Source organism: Rhipicephalus sanguineus, chromosome 11 (genome assembly GCF_013339695.2).
Source record: "Rhipicephalus sanguineus isolate Rsan-2018 chromosome 11, BIME_Rsan_1.4, whole genome shotgun sequence".
NCBI classification, from domain to species: Eukaryota; Metazoa; Arthropoda; class Arachnida; order Ixodida; family Ixodidae; genus Rhipicephalus; species Rhipicephalus sanguineus.
In genome coordinates, this window is record NC_051186.1 from 9,845,879 (window position 1) to 9,863,062 (window position 17,184).

Sequence of the window (17,184 nt, forward strand, 5' to 3'; positions counted from 1 at the left end):
CGCCCCCTCCGGTAAAATGAAAACTCTCCGCCTTTAGGTCGCCGACGACATCCTCGTTCTCGCGTCAGTCCACGCTGACGCCCACGACGGGTGGCTTCTTCATCAGGAGAACGAGAAATGTTCACCATTCTTAAAGCGCAAACTCCTGAACACTGACACGCTATTTTACACTCCACTGCGCCTCACCGTCACCCCATCTTGGCGCGTTTCTCGAAGGTTCACCCCTCGCATCTCGCAGCACGCCCTCGCTTCTCGCAGCACGGCGCAGCCCTCCCCTTCCTAGTGAGCCTGACTCTCGCCACGCTGCAAGGCCACGTGGTCACTTCTACGCCGACCTCGGACATGAAAGCCTCGACTAAGAACAGCTTCGCTGGTAAAAGAAGCCTTTCGCCTTCGTGTCGTCTCATGCGAATGCGTAAGAGACCCTGTGAGTTTCTCAATTTCGTAAGATAGTTGCGATAGCAAACTTCACACATCGTCGAAGGCCGGATAACGTCCGGAAGATACTAATTACTGCTGAGGAAGGTAGTAGTTACTGCTGGCCGAGTGTAGCCTAATTAGGTCCAATAATACGTGCTAATTAAGAATAAGGCAACGACCGCACGCATCAACCTCCTCGCCGAGACGTGGGAGGCCAAGATTACCTCACGGGACCTAGACGACCAACGAGGACTCGTCGCCAGGGCCCGGGAGGCGATCGCGGCCGGAGGACTCCTGGACTGAGGGACCCTCCCAGCTAGGGTCACCCCGAGCTTACGAGCTCGGGAACACTGTTTCGGCAAATTAAAAGCTTATTTCATCATCATCTACATCAAGTTAATACTATGAAATTGTGAATGATTGAGCCAGGGCCCACCTGAGGTACCGGTACCCAAGGTATCATGTGCCTAATTAAGTCTAATTGCGATTGAGCCAAGCCGGGACTGCCTAGGAGAGCAACAGCTGCGCTGTGACTTTGTCTTGCGCCTCTTTGCAAGCTTCTCATATTTTTTTTTCGAATGATTTGGCACAGTGTTGTTCTAATTGTGGTTTATTTCCTCGCAGTTACCGCATTCTTTTTTTTTCAGTCGGCCATGGGGCTCAAGCGCATTGCGAGGGTATGTGTCGAAAGTGAGGAAGAGAAAAGCGAGGAAAATTCACTCAGGGGTAAGTGCATTCTGCAGAATTGAAAATTCAGACATCACTAAGAGAAAATTGCCTGTAATGGGCCTTGCGGCTTTGTTTTTGTCTTTCTCAGTCGCTTTGCGCTTTTAAGCAAGTATTAACCAAAAAGGCCAAGTCATAGTCTTACTACAGCTTAAAATTGCGACTCTTTTAAAGCGTAACTTTCTTTGCGAACCTACTTTCTTTGCTTACCTTGGTAGCCAGTTGTATAGCTTAGTTCGCGCTTTAAAAAAAACTAGTAAAGAAGCAATTGCGCCTCACGTAATGCCATCATACCAAACTTCCGTTATCCCACTCCCGCAGGCTAAGTGAAATCTGGGTACGCATTTCCTGTATATGAGTGGAAAGTTCTGGTTTATACTTCCGGCCTGCACATTACCTCATTCTGCAGTAGAAATGAAGGCGCGCGAGTTGAAACCTATGTATTCTAGGGCAGTTTAACAACTGGTCGGACAACGTGTTGTAATACCAGCGCCTGTCCTGTTCTCTTTCACGTCCCTCGTCTCTTTGTGTGCTGTCCAATAAAGGGTGCTTCTTTTTGGTGTACACTTTACTTTCAGTTATTGCTTAGCTAGTACGAAATACTTCGAAACAGTAACGTTCAGAAGTGACCCGGTTAAAAAACTAAACCTAGTTCCACGAAATGAAATCTCAGCAAAAACGGAACTGTGCTAGTTTCTTCGGTGTTTTTCTGTGTTTTGCTGTGATTCTCGGTGTTTTCTTTGTCTTTAACTGCGGTTCTTAAGTGTTTCGCTGTGGTGGACTTCGTTGCCGTTTCCTTTTCGGTTACTTATCTCGGATATCGGGGTTGGCGGCTTCCCTCCGCTGCTGCCTGGCTTGCGCTTGCTGTTCTCGAAGCTCGGGATTTGCTGCTCGGCGTCGGCGCTGCTGCTTTCGTGTGAGCTCTCACCAGGGGTGTGTTGCTTCGTATACCTCCCAATGGTTAGTTCAATTCAGACGCTCCGCCGATGCCAGCGCCAGAGGCCCCTTCAGTTACGACCCTTGAGCCCGGGGTCAGCAAGATGGCGGCGCTTACATTGCTTACGTCGCCATGGCAACAGGAACGGCAGCCGCTTGCTCCTCGTTCCCCGCCCCCTCTGTCGCGCACGGCTTTTTTAATACTTCAATTTATTACACAGACGGTTCCGTCTGCATGGACCATTGCACTTTCGCATGGAATCCGAGAAAGTCCTCCGGACCGCAAAGCGCGAATATTGCGCTGTGGGATGTCAGCCTCCAAATCGAACCCGGTTCGCTGGTGGGAGTGGTCGGCTTTGTGGGCAGCGGAAAATCTGCACTCCTAGCCTCCATGCAAGGCGAGATTCACCGAATCAGCGGCTACTGCAGCATTGCCGTAAGTGAGCTGAATGAGGCAGCCTCATAGACATTTTTTAGGTCACCGCTTTTCGGTGAATAATTTTCGGTAATAAAGCACAAGTTGTTCCAATGGACGGCTTACACAAAGCACGGGTAATTGTGCTAGTTGGTACTTGTTCCTGTTTGACAGAACATGACGCGCACACAAACACGGACACAAGAAAAACAAAGAAACAACACCGCGCCTGTGTTATTCTTTCTTTTCCCGTGTCCGTGTTTGTGTGCGCGCCATATTCCGTCAAATGTGAGCTTAAGCAAAATTGTTACACTACTTATTTGTAGGCGCGTGCGAATATTCGAAAAATTCGAATAACGAGTGGAACAGTGCTGTATTCGATTCCGCTCTAGAATCGAATAGTGCATGTTCGAAATAGCGAATATTTTTCGATAATCATCAACGATGAAAAATGCTTGTAGGAACGAGACCTTGGAACAGCGAACGAATAACTTCTGTTGTTTTCGTCATTGGGTCACCCAGATGCATGCAACCCATCTACTTGCGCGACTTTCGACGTTGACTTGATCTGAGCATGATAGCGTTTTTGCTTAAAACTTCAGTGTCGTCGAAGCGACAGCGTCATCAATCCCCTATCTTCACAAAGACATCCACGCTGATGTGAACTCAGAAAAATTGCTCAAGATTTATGTAGCAGTTCAACTTAAAAGCTGTTGATAAAGCACAACCTTCAATACTGTAGTCACTGCTATATTTTAGCCTGCTGTTAGAAAATATATCGAGACTCTAGTTGCTGCTGTGTTCAAATTTCCCTCAGTTTAAACAACTGAGATATTTTTTTGTCAGTTAAAAGTAATCGTAATGTTTTTTGTAAGAGCTTCTGAATATTTGTTTCAAATAAAATGTTATGGAATTCTTGGGCTGCTTTGAAAATTGTTGCCTCACTATTCGAGAACGATTCGGCGTCATCACTATTCAATTCGTATTCGATTCGGTTCTAAAATTCACTATCGGCACACGCCTACTTATTTGTAAGAATTAGCGACGAGCCTCATGTTATACATGCCTGCTTAATACAACTATATTATATTGTTTATTAGGAATAGGTTTCAGCATAATGATCGAGTTCTTTTTTACTGTCCAGTTACTTAGCTGGATGCTTGATAGATATTTTCTCTACTTTAAGCTTTCAAGAATGTTAGTAAAAATGCATATCGATATGAATAGAAAATATGCTTGCTACAAAAACTAGACCACGAGCTGTTTCTTTAGATTGCGACAAATTTCAATGGCCACTCCTGAAAAAAAAGACTTCTCAGTTCGCATGCATTTAGACAGGAGACCCCGCGCGCAATTATCCTCTTACGTCACCCTGTAGAAAAGATCACCATGGTGAAATAGTACAGATGGAGAATAGCTCTTTACACCATATCACCTACACGTTATCGTTTTGTAAGACATCGTGTTGGAACGGAATTTGGCCAATATTACACAGAAAGTAAAGCATACACGTGAGCAGGAATGTTTATCGTTTTCATGAAGAGGTTTACTCGGTCAACTGATTATCCGATGCCGCTATCTTGACGATGTGATCGTTGGTTTGACCGCACCATGGATGATTCCTGAATGCATTGTGCCCCTTCCCTACCCTCTCGCCTAGGTGCTATGTTTATACAAACCAACGTGTGGTAGGTCCCATCATGAGAGAACTAATATATCCTCACGTTTAAATCATAGTAACTAACACTGGGTCCAGGTCCTTTGTGGTACGCACGCAGAACGAGCTAGAAAACCGATCTGCAGCAAGGTAGTATAGCAGAATGGCTCATACAGCACTACTTGACACACTTTAATGAAAAAAATCACAGCATATCCACGGGGTGAATGATGATGAGTGGGGCGAAGCTACGGAGGGAATCATCTGTAAACCGTGAAACTCTTCCGTGAAATGCGCCCAGTACATAATATAAAGAGTGTGAAACATCGTGTATATATTAAACATCAAACTTTTATTGTACTGTTGGTTTATGTGGTCCCTTCATTATCACTTGTGATCGGTGAAATGCAAAGAAGAAGTCCGCTCCCGAGCGAAAGAGCGCCAAGAGCGACCGCATTCCCCGCTCGCCCTGTGCGAATTAAAGGCAAGGCTAGAGGGAAGACAGGACGCGCGTTCCACGACGCGAGGTCGGTAGCATGCCCAACGAAAGCCAACGGAACGCGATCGTGCAAGTGCTCCGGCTTCGCATCGCCTCATGGTTCCATTTAGCGTCCCAAAACCAAACATATTGCTCAAGGTGTGCCTTGCGTTTTTCATAGAAATAATTTCTTTATCATGTACATTAAGACGAAAAGTTGAAAGCTCACTAGAGTGTATCGCCCGCAAAGTATGTCTTTTAGTGTGATTTAACTCTCGTACGGCAGGGTCCTCGCGCCGTTGCCGGTCCACCTCGCCCGTTGACAATCGGGCGAGGTGGCTACATATAACTACTACTACTACACTTTAAGAAAAACATCTGGCGTTCTTTCGTTCTGCTTTTACAAAACATCTGGCGTCTTTCGTTGGTTTATTTCATCAATCAACGGCGTTTTGAACAAAATTTTTATTGTTTAATCACGCACAGGAGAAATCTCACCAGGCACTACCTTTGAGGTAAATGGCTGCTAATGGCAATGAGAGACAGAAGAAGTCGGCTTTTAGCTAACACTTACACTTCTACTTCTATTAACGTTTCCTACTGGAACATGCCAATGGCTGCTAATGGGGAATGAGAGACAGAAGAATTCGGCTTTTAGTTAACGCGCACGCTGCGAATTTTTTATTGTTCAACAACGCACAGGAGAAATCTCCCACCGGCACCACCTTGGAGGTCAAAGCGTAAGACTTGTTACTCACTACTACGACCACGACGACTACGAGGGATGAACGGGTGCCGCCTTAAGGAGCTTCGCCCCTAAAACACACCACACGGTGCTTTTTCCTTATCCTTGTCAAATTATCCTGCGTCCCCTATGAACTCCTACAGCTCGCCATTTTTTTGTTTGTTTGTTTTGTCCTTCTGAGGGCTTGGAACATATCATTTGTACGTGTCGACAAAACGCGAAAATCTAACCACGGCTGGGTACCGCACAAACGGACGAAACAGGAGGGAAGAAGAGGGGACAAGCGCTGCTCTAACAATTCTAGGATTTATTTGAAAAAAAAAACAACTTAGATATATGCAGAAGACGTGAACCACACACGTGCTTACGAGCGATCAATGAGCAGAATTTCTTCTCATAATGACACCGACGGCTGACTAATGCAATTGCTATTACGCTTGGCCATGTGGTATGTTTGGCGATCTAACGTGTGCGTTGATCGTGATGATATGTGATGATCCAGGTTTGTGCCAACGAAGGCATGCATCCGCATTCGCGACAAGGGCTGGCGAGATAAGAAGATACGCCTCCCTTAAGGAATTATCATGCCCCCGCAGCCTGATATTAACACATATGGCAGTCTGTCCGATGTAGACACTGCCGCATGTGCAAGGTGTTCTATGTACCACCCCAGTAGACCACGTAGTGTATTTATAACGTGCTTGACTTTTTTCCAATAAATCTTTCAGTTGTTAGACCAGCGCTTGTCCCGTCTCCTTCCTTCATGTTTCGTCTATTTGTACGCAGCCCAACAATGGATAGATTCCAACACGCCCGTCTTTGAGTCGTACAACGAAAATGTAAAATGGCCCCCCGTACAAATGAGATCTTGGGAATGAAATTGCATAATACTACACAGAATAAAATGCCGTTACTGACCGCATGAAACAATACATTGATGGGTGCAGCAAACGCAAGAATTGGTCAAAATCTGAATAGTTCAAAAAGAATTTAAAAAATTTCAAGTCACTAACGTCAGTAAATGGTCTAGCGGGCATTTTTTACTTCCGAGAAGGCCATCAAGTGAAGCTCCACAGATGGTAGAAGTAGCACGCCTGATCTACTCACAAAATTAACAGCACTTCGCAAATGTCCACTTTTATACCAAAGTAGCACTCTCTTTTCATGCATTGCGAGATGTTCATTGATGTGGCTTTATACTTCTGATGTCAGTTGCGACACCGATGTCTCTGCTTCCTTGCACAGGTAAATTTGCCTTTTTTTTTTTCTGTTCCAGCTGAGAGTTCAAATCGAAACATTTGGACTGAAACTGCTGCTGTTAAAAAATGCTGCAAACAGGCGCTGCATAGGCGTACAGCATAAATGTAGCAATCCCCGAAAGTTCAGTCAAATCAGTTCAGTTATTGAGTAAAGAGCACGCTGCTCCTTTTCACGCGTAATAAAGGTTATGCCTTGACGCATTGGGCAGTACGCATCTTGCTAGTTTCGACACATTTTGGTATAAAATTTCAGAAGGGTAAGAACTGAAAGTATTTGTAATCCTACGTGCGCGCACAGCGACAACTCTCGCGAGAATTTACGCAAACATTGCCTTTAAACACACCGATTACGACGGGTCAGCCTCCAAGAACTTTCTATGCTAAGGCAGCGCTGTTCTCGAAAAAAAAAAAAAACCTTCGTTTCCACAGGGATCAGTGGCGTGTGTTCCTCAAGGCTCGTCTGTCTTCAACATGACTGTCAGGGACAACATTCTATTCGGAAAGGCACTGGATGTAGCTCGTTACACGCGAGTGTTGGACGCCTGTGAACTCCTGCACGACGTGGAACGTTTTCCAGCAGGAGACCTAACTGAAGTCGGAGAAAAGGTATGACCAACTTCATTTTCTATCTGCTAGGTAGCAAAGCTCTTCTTAAGTGCTCGTCTCACGATAAATGAACCACTCGGCCGTCATAATTTCAACCTGAATGAAAAAATCCAGGTGTCTTTCCTCTGCCGGAAAAATGGGAGCCAGCGAAACTTGGCGCTTGCGTACCTGACGTACTTTCCTTCTTTCTCTCTTTCTTTCCTTCTCTCTTTCTTCCTTTTTAACACGAAAGTGCTTTATGCCATGGTTCACCAAGACTTCATTGACGTATTTCCGTCACGGAAATGACGTAGAAAAAATGTACACGATCAGATGGCAAAGAAAAAAGTTCCGTCATTGGGCATCGAACCTACGACCGCTCGGTCCGCAACAACAGATGCCGGGCGCGCTATCTACTGCGCCATGGTCACTGACTCTAGTGGCTTTACAAACGCGACATTTATATCTACCACTCTCCCGGTCGGCGGGGTGGTGTTGTCCTCTGGGAGCGGTAAATTAAAATAATTCGTCATTACTGTGGCCTCCGCGATTCGCACTTGCAACGCGTTACACGTACGTCCCATTCGGCGCGTTTCCAGTAGAAGTTCAATTTTGTCAATGCCTTAACACACCGCGAGGTGGCGACCTCAGCTCGAGCGTCGTAAAAGCGTCGGCCTCGCTCATAACATCACGCTAATCCAAAGCAAAAGTAGCTCTGCGACGCGCGCCTGCCTCACCTGGCTGTAACATCGTGTTCCCCGCTCACGCGCTCGCCCCGAGAAAAATCGCGGCCGGGCTACCGGGGCGGCACGACGCGCTTTGCGTTTCCCTCTTGTCTGGCCGTAGTGTTCAATCACATTTTGACATGCCGAGGGATGGCGACCAAGCTCTGCGTCCAATATGCGACGCTCTTCTGGCTACCACACTTCGTTCTCCGATTACGCTTTCACCATTAACTACTACAGCTACCACATCGGTTTGTTTAATCATTGAACATGGACGTTAGTCGTCGGCATAGAGATGTACCACCAAGCATCAAAGCGAGTGCATCAACGTTAAACGGTGCTGTATCTGCCAGACATCAATAGACATTGTGCAAACTCTATTATATCAATGTACAGCAAACATTCAGTTACTTCTATGAGGGCACGTTTTACTTTCGTGTTATTCCGATTCCTATGACGAAGGGATCAACCATGTTTTTTTTTTCTTTCTCTCCTTTCTTTCTCTCTATCGCAATGAGCAAGGCTCCTACCCGACTGTTTCCTCCTTTCATGCCGGGAATTGGACCATCATCCACCGTCTTAGCAGCGCAACACTTCAGCTGCTACAGATAGAAACGACGTTCATGAGTTCATATCCAAGCAACAACGACATGTGGTAACGTGAAACGACCGGTCACCGGGATAACCTCGACAAACGATCGGTAGTCACCGTTCAATAAGATTGAGAGTAAGTTGGTAGCGAGTGTCGTGTCCTTTCTGTTTCTTTTGTTCCCGTCGAAAGTACGCTACCTAACCATACAGGCATAATGAGTAGTCACCGTATCAGTTACCGTATCAGAAACGGCTGATCGCCGGCAAGCCACGCGATCCAGATATCGGCAATTGTTGGAAAACGGCGCAGACAAATACGCGTGTGACCGGCGCACCTTCAAAGCGCGTTCACACAGAGCGCGGATCCGGAAAGCGGCAGCGGATTATTCGCAAAAGCGGGAAATCCGCGGCCGCTTCCCGGATCGCGCCGGCACCGATTTTCTCCTCACAGATAAGTTGGCCGCTTTGGCCGCAGCCAATCAGGGCCGAGACGCGCGCTCCCAGTATCGCGCAGAGCCGCAAGATAGCGGCACGTCCACCGTCGATTGGTGAATTGCTCCGGCCTCGCGGCGGAGCGTGCAGAAGGCGACGCGGTCGGTCTGAATATCCGCGCACCCTCGCTGCCTCTCCGCTTTAGAAATCCGCTTGCCCGCTTGCGTTGTCCGCGTTCGGTGTGAACGTGCCTTCAAAGGCCGCATTCCTTAGCGGTCGCGGGAGCTGTCTTTTTTATTTTCTCGGACACACCTACAACGCCAAAGGCACTTGTAAACCAAAAGAAGCTTCGTTTGAAAAGTGGCCGAGTTTTAGATTTCCTAGAGCTTAAGCGTTGTGATGCAAGATGTGATGTAGCGTATCGAAGCTTGTTATGCAGGGTGCCCCAGCCATCTTTAGCCAGAGTTTCAAAATATGCCCACGCACTGAACGGCGACGCTACCAAATGCGTGTTGCTGACTGTTGCCTGGAGTAGGTCAGACTATTGTTTGCGCTCTGATTATTTGCTTAATTATATCACCCTAATTATCTTACATTCGAAACAACCAAGCTGGGCGAAAAATTTCATTGAGAAAGTTTTACATTGTTTTGCGAAATGTCCGATTAGACAGTTTCTAACTTTCTCTCCATTAAGTATTAGTGTTTTTTTCCTGCTTACTACAGATGGCCGCGAAATACAAAAAAAAATTTCCACGTGGCATGCCTGCTTGCGCGCATATGCGCGCCGTGATTCCAGTGCTCCCTAACCTTCCGCGTACAAACGAGATTCTTCCCTCGCACCAGTTCATGACAGCGTTAAGCAGACGCAGCGGTTATCGCTCGTGCTGCCGATAGCAAAACGTGTTCGTCGCACAGCCACCACCATCGTCGCTGTTCTCTCTAGGCATCCCAACCGGGTAAATGCTGCGGAATGTTAGGGATAGCTGAAATCGCCGCGCTCACTGCAGAAAAACACTAACACTTAATATATAGAACGTTAGAAGCTTCCTAATCGGACGTTTCGCAAACCGATCTGCAACTTTATCAACGAAATTTATGGCCCAGCTTCGTTGCTTCTCAAGTTAGTTAATGAAGTGGTTTAATTACGCAATTAATGGGAACACAAAAATGGCTCAAAGCTTGCACTATTAAAAGCTCGATACGCAGCGAAGCTGATCGGTTTCATGTTTATTTATTGCTATATCTAGGTATAACTGGGCTGTATCAACGTTGAGCATGGCTTGAACTTGGCTGCAGCGAGTTTGAACCTGGCTCGAACTTGAACGTTGTTGAACTTTTCGTTTAACTTGGCTTGAACTCTTGCTTGAACTTGGCTGTAGCGGGGTTGAACTTTGCTGTTAAGGCGCATGAGACCATCAGCTTCTCTGTTTATCGAGCTTTGCGCCGTATCGAGCTGACACCAAGTGTTCGCGCCTCTCATAGATCTACGGGCACGTCGTCATTCGCCTAGGCTGGCCATTGCTTCGGGGTCTTCTCGCAGCCTCCGTTGCTTTTCCCGTTACCTAAGTATTCTCTTGTTGTACGGACTCGGAGTCTTCGGCTCGCTGCCGTCGCTTCGCAGCTATTTGTTGTTGGGCTAAATGCTGCCTTCTTCATTTTTAGTGGACCAGTGGTGAGTAGTGGGATTTACCCCATTTCTGTGGCACATACCCGATTACGGTGATAAGTTTTTTGGTTCGTCGGACAGGGCACGATTTGCTAAACAGCTTCGCTCTTAAAAATATTCTGACTTACTCCAGGCAGTAGTCAGCAACATGCATTTGGTCGCGTCATCATTGACTGCGTTGGTATATTTTTAAACTCTGGCTAAAGATAGCTGGGGCATCCTGTATACGAGTTGCTGGTGCATGCACAATCAAACCGCGTGCGCCTCATAGCTCAAGCCGCATCGAAGCTCTCGGCGCGAATAGTTATGCGGTGATAGTACCGACGAGACAAGCTATGACGTCGAATCAGGCCAGTTTATTGCCGCCACTGAGAGAAATCATCCGTATAGGTATCAACCATGTGCCGGGGTCGCATTGATTACAACATCGAAATCATGACAGATGACGCAAGGAAAGGGACAGGAAATAAATATTTAAAGAAATGCTGGCTATACCGTAATCGAGAGTAGCTGTAAGCATGAAACGTCTATTGTTTACTTCTGGAACGTCAGTGACCAAAGGCAGGTAGGTCATTGTGAGAATCGTGCGATTACTTCATTTTCTTTTTGTAGCGTTACCTACACTGGCCTAGCCGAGCCAGTTTCGCATGGATCCTCAAGAGCCGTGCTGCGCATGCGCGAGGATCATTGATGCCACGCATCGGAGCCGGCATCGCCGGCATCTCCCGCGCACTCCGCCGCCGCTGGTCTGCGCTTTCCAGAGGAGTGACGTCGTAGCCTTGGCAGACGTATTGGCGCCGGCGCGAGCGTAGCTGTTCGCTTTGGCTGTGCACTCGCCGTCTGACACTGCGCTGGAGCCGCTTGATAGCGCCTCTGAACGGCGCAGAAGAACGGAGAAGCTTAACTGATCGGATCTCGAAGTAGTTGCCTGGCAAAATAAATATGCATGTGCCACATAATACGTATACCCTGTGTGTGTCATTGGAGCAGCAGTAAGCATTATAATCAAGATAATCCTAGACAATCAGGAAAGCTAAGAATAATTAGCTGAACGTTTGCTAACGCTACGTTATCCTGGCATAGCCGAGCTAAGCAAATGCACCATTTTTTTCATCCATTGTGAAACATGTCTCTCGGTCACAACGCGTAGGGGGTGGGGGAGCAACGGTAAACCCTTGCCCCCCCCCCCCTTATGGAGAACCCTGCGCACGCCTATAAATATGGGCGTCATTGTTTTCTGTCACTGTGCGAGGTAAATGTGTGGGTATGCCTAGAATATGCGCCCGATGCGGCAACGACGCGACAGCAGGCTGGTGCGCTCGTAGTGCGCCCGCGCAGCGTGGCGCCATCTCTCGTAGAATGCGAGGGATGGCGCCACGCTTAGCATACCAATGAATAACTTTGAAGTCGCTCAGTTTTTTATTCGTTTTTTTTCTGCTTTGTTTAGCGATAGGTTTCTCAACTTAAAGAGCACGACCGACGAGCGCTTCGTTTTGGTTGGCAGGGTGCAACGCTCAGCGGAGGACAGAAGCAAAGGATCTCACTCGCTCGCGCAGTGTACAGCGACAGCAGCGTCTACCTTCTGGACGATCCGCTTAGTGGGCTGGATGTCCATGTGGCTGCCAAAGTTTTCAAGCGAGTCATTGGAAACAATGGACTACTTCGCAACAAGGTAAGCAACATCACGACCGTTCAATCCTAGATTATCATGGAATACCCGGTTGGCGTTATCGCACCGCGTGCGCTTATCATCTGCCAGTCATTACTGGCACTCGGAACACACACCCGGTCCGACATCGGCAACGGGTCAAGATTACAGCTTTACGTTGACGACGACTGAAAGCACGCCTTCGCCTAGAAGTAAACCAAGGCTTATCGGTGTTGGGCACGCATCCTCGGGCTAGCCGACGCTAGGCTGTGCTGACTGGGCCGGAAGCCATGCTTTCCGCTTTTAGCATTTTTTTTAAATCGCGATAGTACTTCACACACGCATCTGTAGTCCTCAATTATTTCCCTAGGCATACTCAATACATATAGGGCGTTTTCTTGCTGAGCTCACCACTGACGTGCAACCATTTACAGACACGGATCGTGGTGTCGAACCACAGCCGCTTCCTCGAACAAATGGACCGTATTCTACTTGTGATCAATAAGCAGGTTGCTTCGTTTGAGAATTTTGACGACCTAAAAAGTGACCCGAGATGCCCCATAACGCTACATCAAGATGACAAAGAAAGCAAGGCAGAAGAAAGCGGCCCGCAGAGGTGAGTTCTTAGTCAGTAGGCGATTAGCTACCAGGTTTAAGACTTATCGGTTAAACAAATGAGGATGGATGGAGGTTAGAATGAAAAAACAAAAGAACAAACACGAGGGTGTGAAAAAATAACGTCAAAGTACAAAACGCTTTAATATATATATTGTATTCAATATATTCACCCTTCACCTTTTGAATATTCATATGTTCGCTCATGTTCATTATCATTATCACTTACAGTTTTCTTTTTTTTAAGGTATGTCCGATGAGTGTCGTGGATGTTATTCATTCTTAACAAGAAAACAATCTGGAGGCGACCAGACTTAGGTGGCTGGTAGTGGCATTCGCACGTGGGCGTTCGCGTGCCGTGGTGTATTCCTTCCGTTAATATTGCGGTTTGTCGGACGGCCGGAACGAAGCTCAGAGGCCACGTAGAAAGAAGCGCGTTGTTGAGATCTGATCCGTCAGGTGCCGCAATGATCCCAGCTGCTTCACAAGGAAAGAACCTGCTATTTGAAAGAACTGATTCAATTAATTTTCATTAATTATCGTGGCAGTTGATTGGCCGTTATCTTAAGTAAGCTTATGCTCCGATACCACATGTCCCTTGAACCAGAACCACTAATTCCTCACCAGCTTGATGTTTTAAAGCACATTTTATGAGTACTTGTAAAACCGGAAGTAAGTGCTGGATCGGAAGTGCTTGGAAGAGAAGCAAGAGGGTCACTCGTTGCTCGTACCACTAAGAAGAAAAAAACGCTTCCAGACAAGGTTTTGCGTTTTGCCCAACCCCGCTCCCCTTGTGGGCACGCATATACTTCTTAGGACGAGATATTTTGGTGCTAACGTGGTCAGAGAGATGGCAGAAAGAAGCGCGCAACCCTTTTCCAGAATCATTCACCCCAGAAATTGTCAATGAAGGCGGGGCAATACAATACAAGTTTACGGCACCGCATACAGCAGGGACTGCTTCTCCGCTGGCCTTGCAGCTACGTATAAGTTTTTCATAGAGCTTCTGGGGGATCATATCGTGACAAGCAGTGTGGCTGAGACAATGTAAGCTGGTTGCTGAAGAGGTCAGTGTCAAAAGAACTGCTCCTCCGGAATATTGCGTGATTTATATCCCGCCTCGGGAAAATAATATACACTCTTGATATTGCGTTCACTTATTAAATCTTCAACACAAATACTGCAAATAAGTATGCTGCATCACCGTACAGCTACGTCATGTACCATGTTTCCTTTGCATGCGCAACAAATAGAACATGCGGTGGGCATACGAACAGAAGTAATAAAACTAAGTTTTCTTTGCATCAGAGCTAATGTGATGAAATGAGACGTCGCGCTGTTTCTCTTGTTCTAGGAAGTCTCAACTGAACGAGGGAAATGAAATTACTGCACGAGTAACAGGTGATGAAGTTGAGGAATCGAAAATGGTGAGTTTGAGAGAGTTTGCCTGATTTGTCGGCATGTTGAACACTCAGGTGCAACGCACTGTCTTGAAGACAGGGTCACCTCAGTCATGGCACGGTCGTTTACGGCTGGAATACGCTTTTTTTTTTGTCTTATCGTGTGAACTCAACTGTAAGCTGAGGACATAGCTTGTCTTCAACAAAATGTGGAACCGGTCGTCACGACGTTCACTGATTCTGGACCATTACAGCAGCTCTTTTCGCAGTGTCACCGAACGCTTCTAGCGTTCATCACTGTACGCTCCAGCGATAGGACCGCGAGACAATTCTATATCGCTAAGTGTTGCTGCTTGATAACTTCAACTGCACGGCCGACACCTGGATATTCTATTGTTAGCGGCCGATGTCAACAAATACGAAACATTGCTAGAAACAGCCTATAATTTAAAGGATTCCACAGTGCGATAATGCGCATGGATTTTGACCAACGGGGTTTTTCAATGTGCACCTAAAGACGAGACGCTAAGCTATCACAGCAGGGTGATCAGTTACTGCTACAGAACACAAAAGGAAACACACCATATGGTGTTTGCTACGCATGTTAGCGCCCTTCTCCTCTCAGCTTCGCAAAGCAACAGTGGGCACTTGTGGGTATCTGCGTGGGCAGAGATAAATATATGCCAAGATAGAGAACGAAATATTACTCTTGATAAGGAATATCACAAAATATCTCTGTATTGACCGAGTCAACACTAATGTTCAAAGATGCAGAGCCTGTTTTACATCGTGCTGCATATTCACTATCGATCGACGCTGCAATCCTTGACATCAACGCTAGCAAGAGGAGGAATGAACTCTGAAAAAAAGCTACCCTGAACACCGGCGCTATAACACCACCCTGACCCACGAGGGAACGTCTTGCTGGGATATATGACATAAATGCGAAATAGACATTTCATACGTTAGAAGTTAAATTTGAATTCGTGGCACATACATATATTATTTTCATAATTTAAACGGCGCTGGGGACGAGAGGCCAGAGTGGAGGCATTGGAGGAACGCACACAAATAACCGATTAATTTAAAACGCACAAGCTTGTCTCCCGGAACAATGGGCGTGCGCAAGAGCAGACATGACCACGTGAAACTTGCACACTCCTCGACCAAGGACCCCATTTAACCAATAAAATCAAGCTCATTCTCGAATGAGCATGACTTTACCTTCTTCAAAGTGTTCTAATAAAACGAGTGGTGTGCAGACAGTTGTGTTTTGCATGTACGTCGTATGTAGTGGGTTCAATTTTCGCATTGTTCTTCGCAGTATGTCGCACCAGGCATAATTTTTTAAGTTCTGGGATCTTTTTCAAGCCAACTAGACATGATGTAGTTGCCTCCTATCTGACGTTCCTTTTAAAAATGTTCGCATGCAGTCCGGGTCGTGTTAACCCATATATGCCCAGCGTCCTACATATAGGACGCTTCTTTGATGCACTGTAACATCGCTATTTCTTTAGCTGATGACTATCGCCACCTACAGCACATCAAACAGGCCTCGTTCTCAACGTGTGCTAGCCTAGACATTGCTTGCCCTTCATGCTGCCACGTTCCGACCGGTTTCTCCGGGCAAAGGCGTGCTTTTATTGCGATAGCAATTATATGGACAGTCTCGGCTGGATTTTGCCGTCGCCGTCGCCGCCGTCATGTACCGTATATGTATAAGTATGTATATATATATATATATATAAAGGCCCCAAAGAAAAGTAATTCAGAAAAATGCTTCCGAAGCGCGGAATCGAACCAGGGACCTCTTGCTCCGCAGCGAGCGGCGCTATTCGCGGCGAGATCGACCTATAGGTGGCAGCACCGTCACCCCGCTAGTGTGGATACTGGTTTCGTGTGGTGTGTGTAGAAGTTAGTGATGCAGAACTATCGGTAAATTGACTATCGATAGTATCGATAGTTTTTTGAAACTATCGATAGTGCTACTATCGACAAACTATCGATGGTCCAATCGGTAGTTCCATCGTTAATATTACTAGCGATATTACTGCCACGCGTGTTTGTTGCTTTGTTTTGACGTATTCGGGTTCAGTCACCCACAAAGAGTGTTAGCAACGTTTGACGCAGACCGTACCGTAATGTTTGAAAAGCTTCACAATTGTTTGAGATCATTCTGTTAAGATTACGCGCCGGACACGAATAGTCAAATTTATTAGAGAGCTTACGCGAGCATCAGTGATAATGCTGGAAGGTTTGATGACTGATGTATGATCATCGCGTTCCACCGATGATCAAATTACTCAACGGCTGACGACTGCTCCCGCCGCTATAAGTGCGCAGCACGTATCGCTTGTATTTTGAATTTTGATTTTCTGGGCACAAGTTCGGCCAAATAAAGAGCTCTGTATTTCTCAGTCTTACTGCAGCATTCTTCACCGTGACAACCACGTGACAATACTATTGATAGTGGTGTGAATAATGATGCGGTTGCTGGCCGGCCATATTGCCAAAATATTTGCGATAGCCTACTACCAGCTTCGCTTAATTTGTGAGCAATTTTTGGCAAAAAAATTATTTCCGCCGTGAAAATGGCGCAATATATCCATCGATAAACTCGTATCCAAAAGCAACCAGTTACACCTTACAATTAACTTCTTGATATTTTTTTATTTTGAAATCATAAAATGCAATATCAATTTGAAGCCGCGCAGTCCCACCACATGTGAAGGCTTCCTTTCCGCTACAGCTGAACAGTTTGACTTTATGATCATGTGTCAGCAAAGCACTCGGGTGAAGAACACAATCATGTCAACTTTCTTGCCCTTCAGCCTGCTCCTATGGCTCCACTATGTACCACGCGCGCGGGGAACCAAGTTTATTCTG

At 46.5% G+C, this 17,184-nt stretch overlaps 1 protein-coding gene across 1 annotated transcript in view; it reads left to right on the forward strand.

Annotated features, from left to right (window-relative positions):
- Positions 1 to 1,073: 1,073 nt before the first annotated feature.
- Positions 1,074 to 17,184, forward strand: part of LOC119374305 (ATP-binding cassette sub-family C member 2) — a 37,448-nt gene continuing 21,337 nt past the window's right edge. The window contains exons 1-6 of the mRNA XM_037644379.2: positions 1,074 to 1,146; positions 2,304 to 2,518; positions 7,066 to 7,242; positions 12,140 to 12,307; positions 12,718 to 12,899; positions 14,253 to 14,325. Coding sequence (XP_037500307.1) covers positions 1,074 to 1,146; positions 2,304 to 2,518; positions 7,066 to 7,242; positions 12,140 to 12,307; positions 12,718 to 12,899; positions 14,253 to 14,325 — 888 coding nt within the window. The remainder of the gene's footprint in view (positions 1,147 to 2,303; positions 2,519 to 7,065; positions 7,243 to 12,139; positions 12,308 to 12,717; positions 12,900 to 14,252; positions 14,326 to 17,184) is intronic.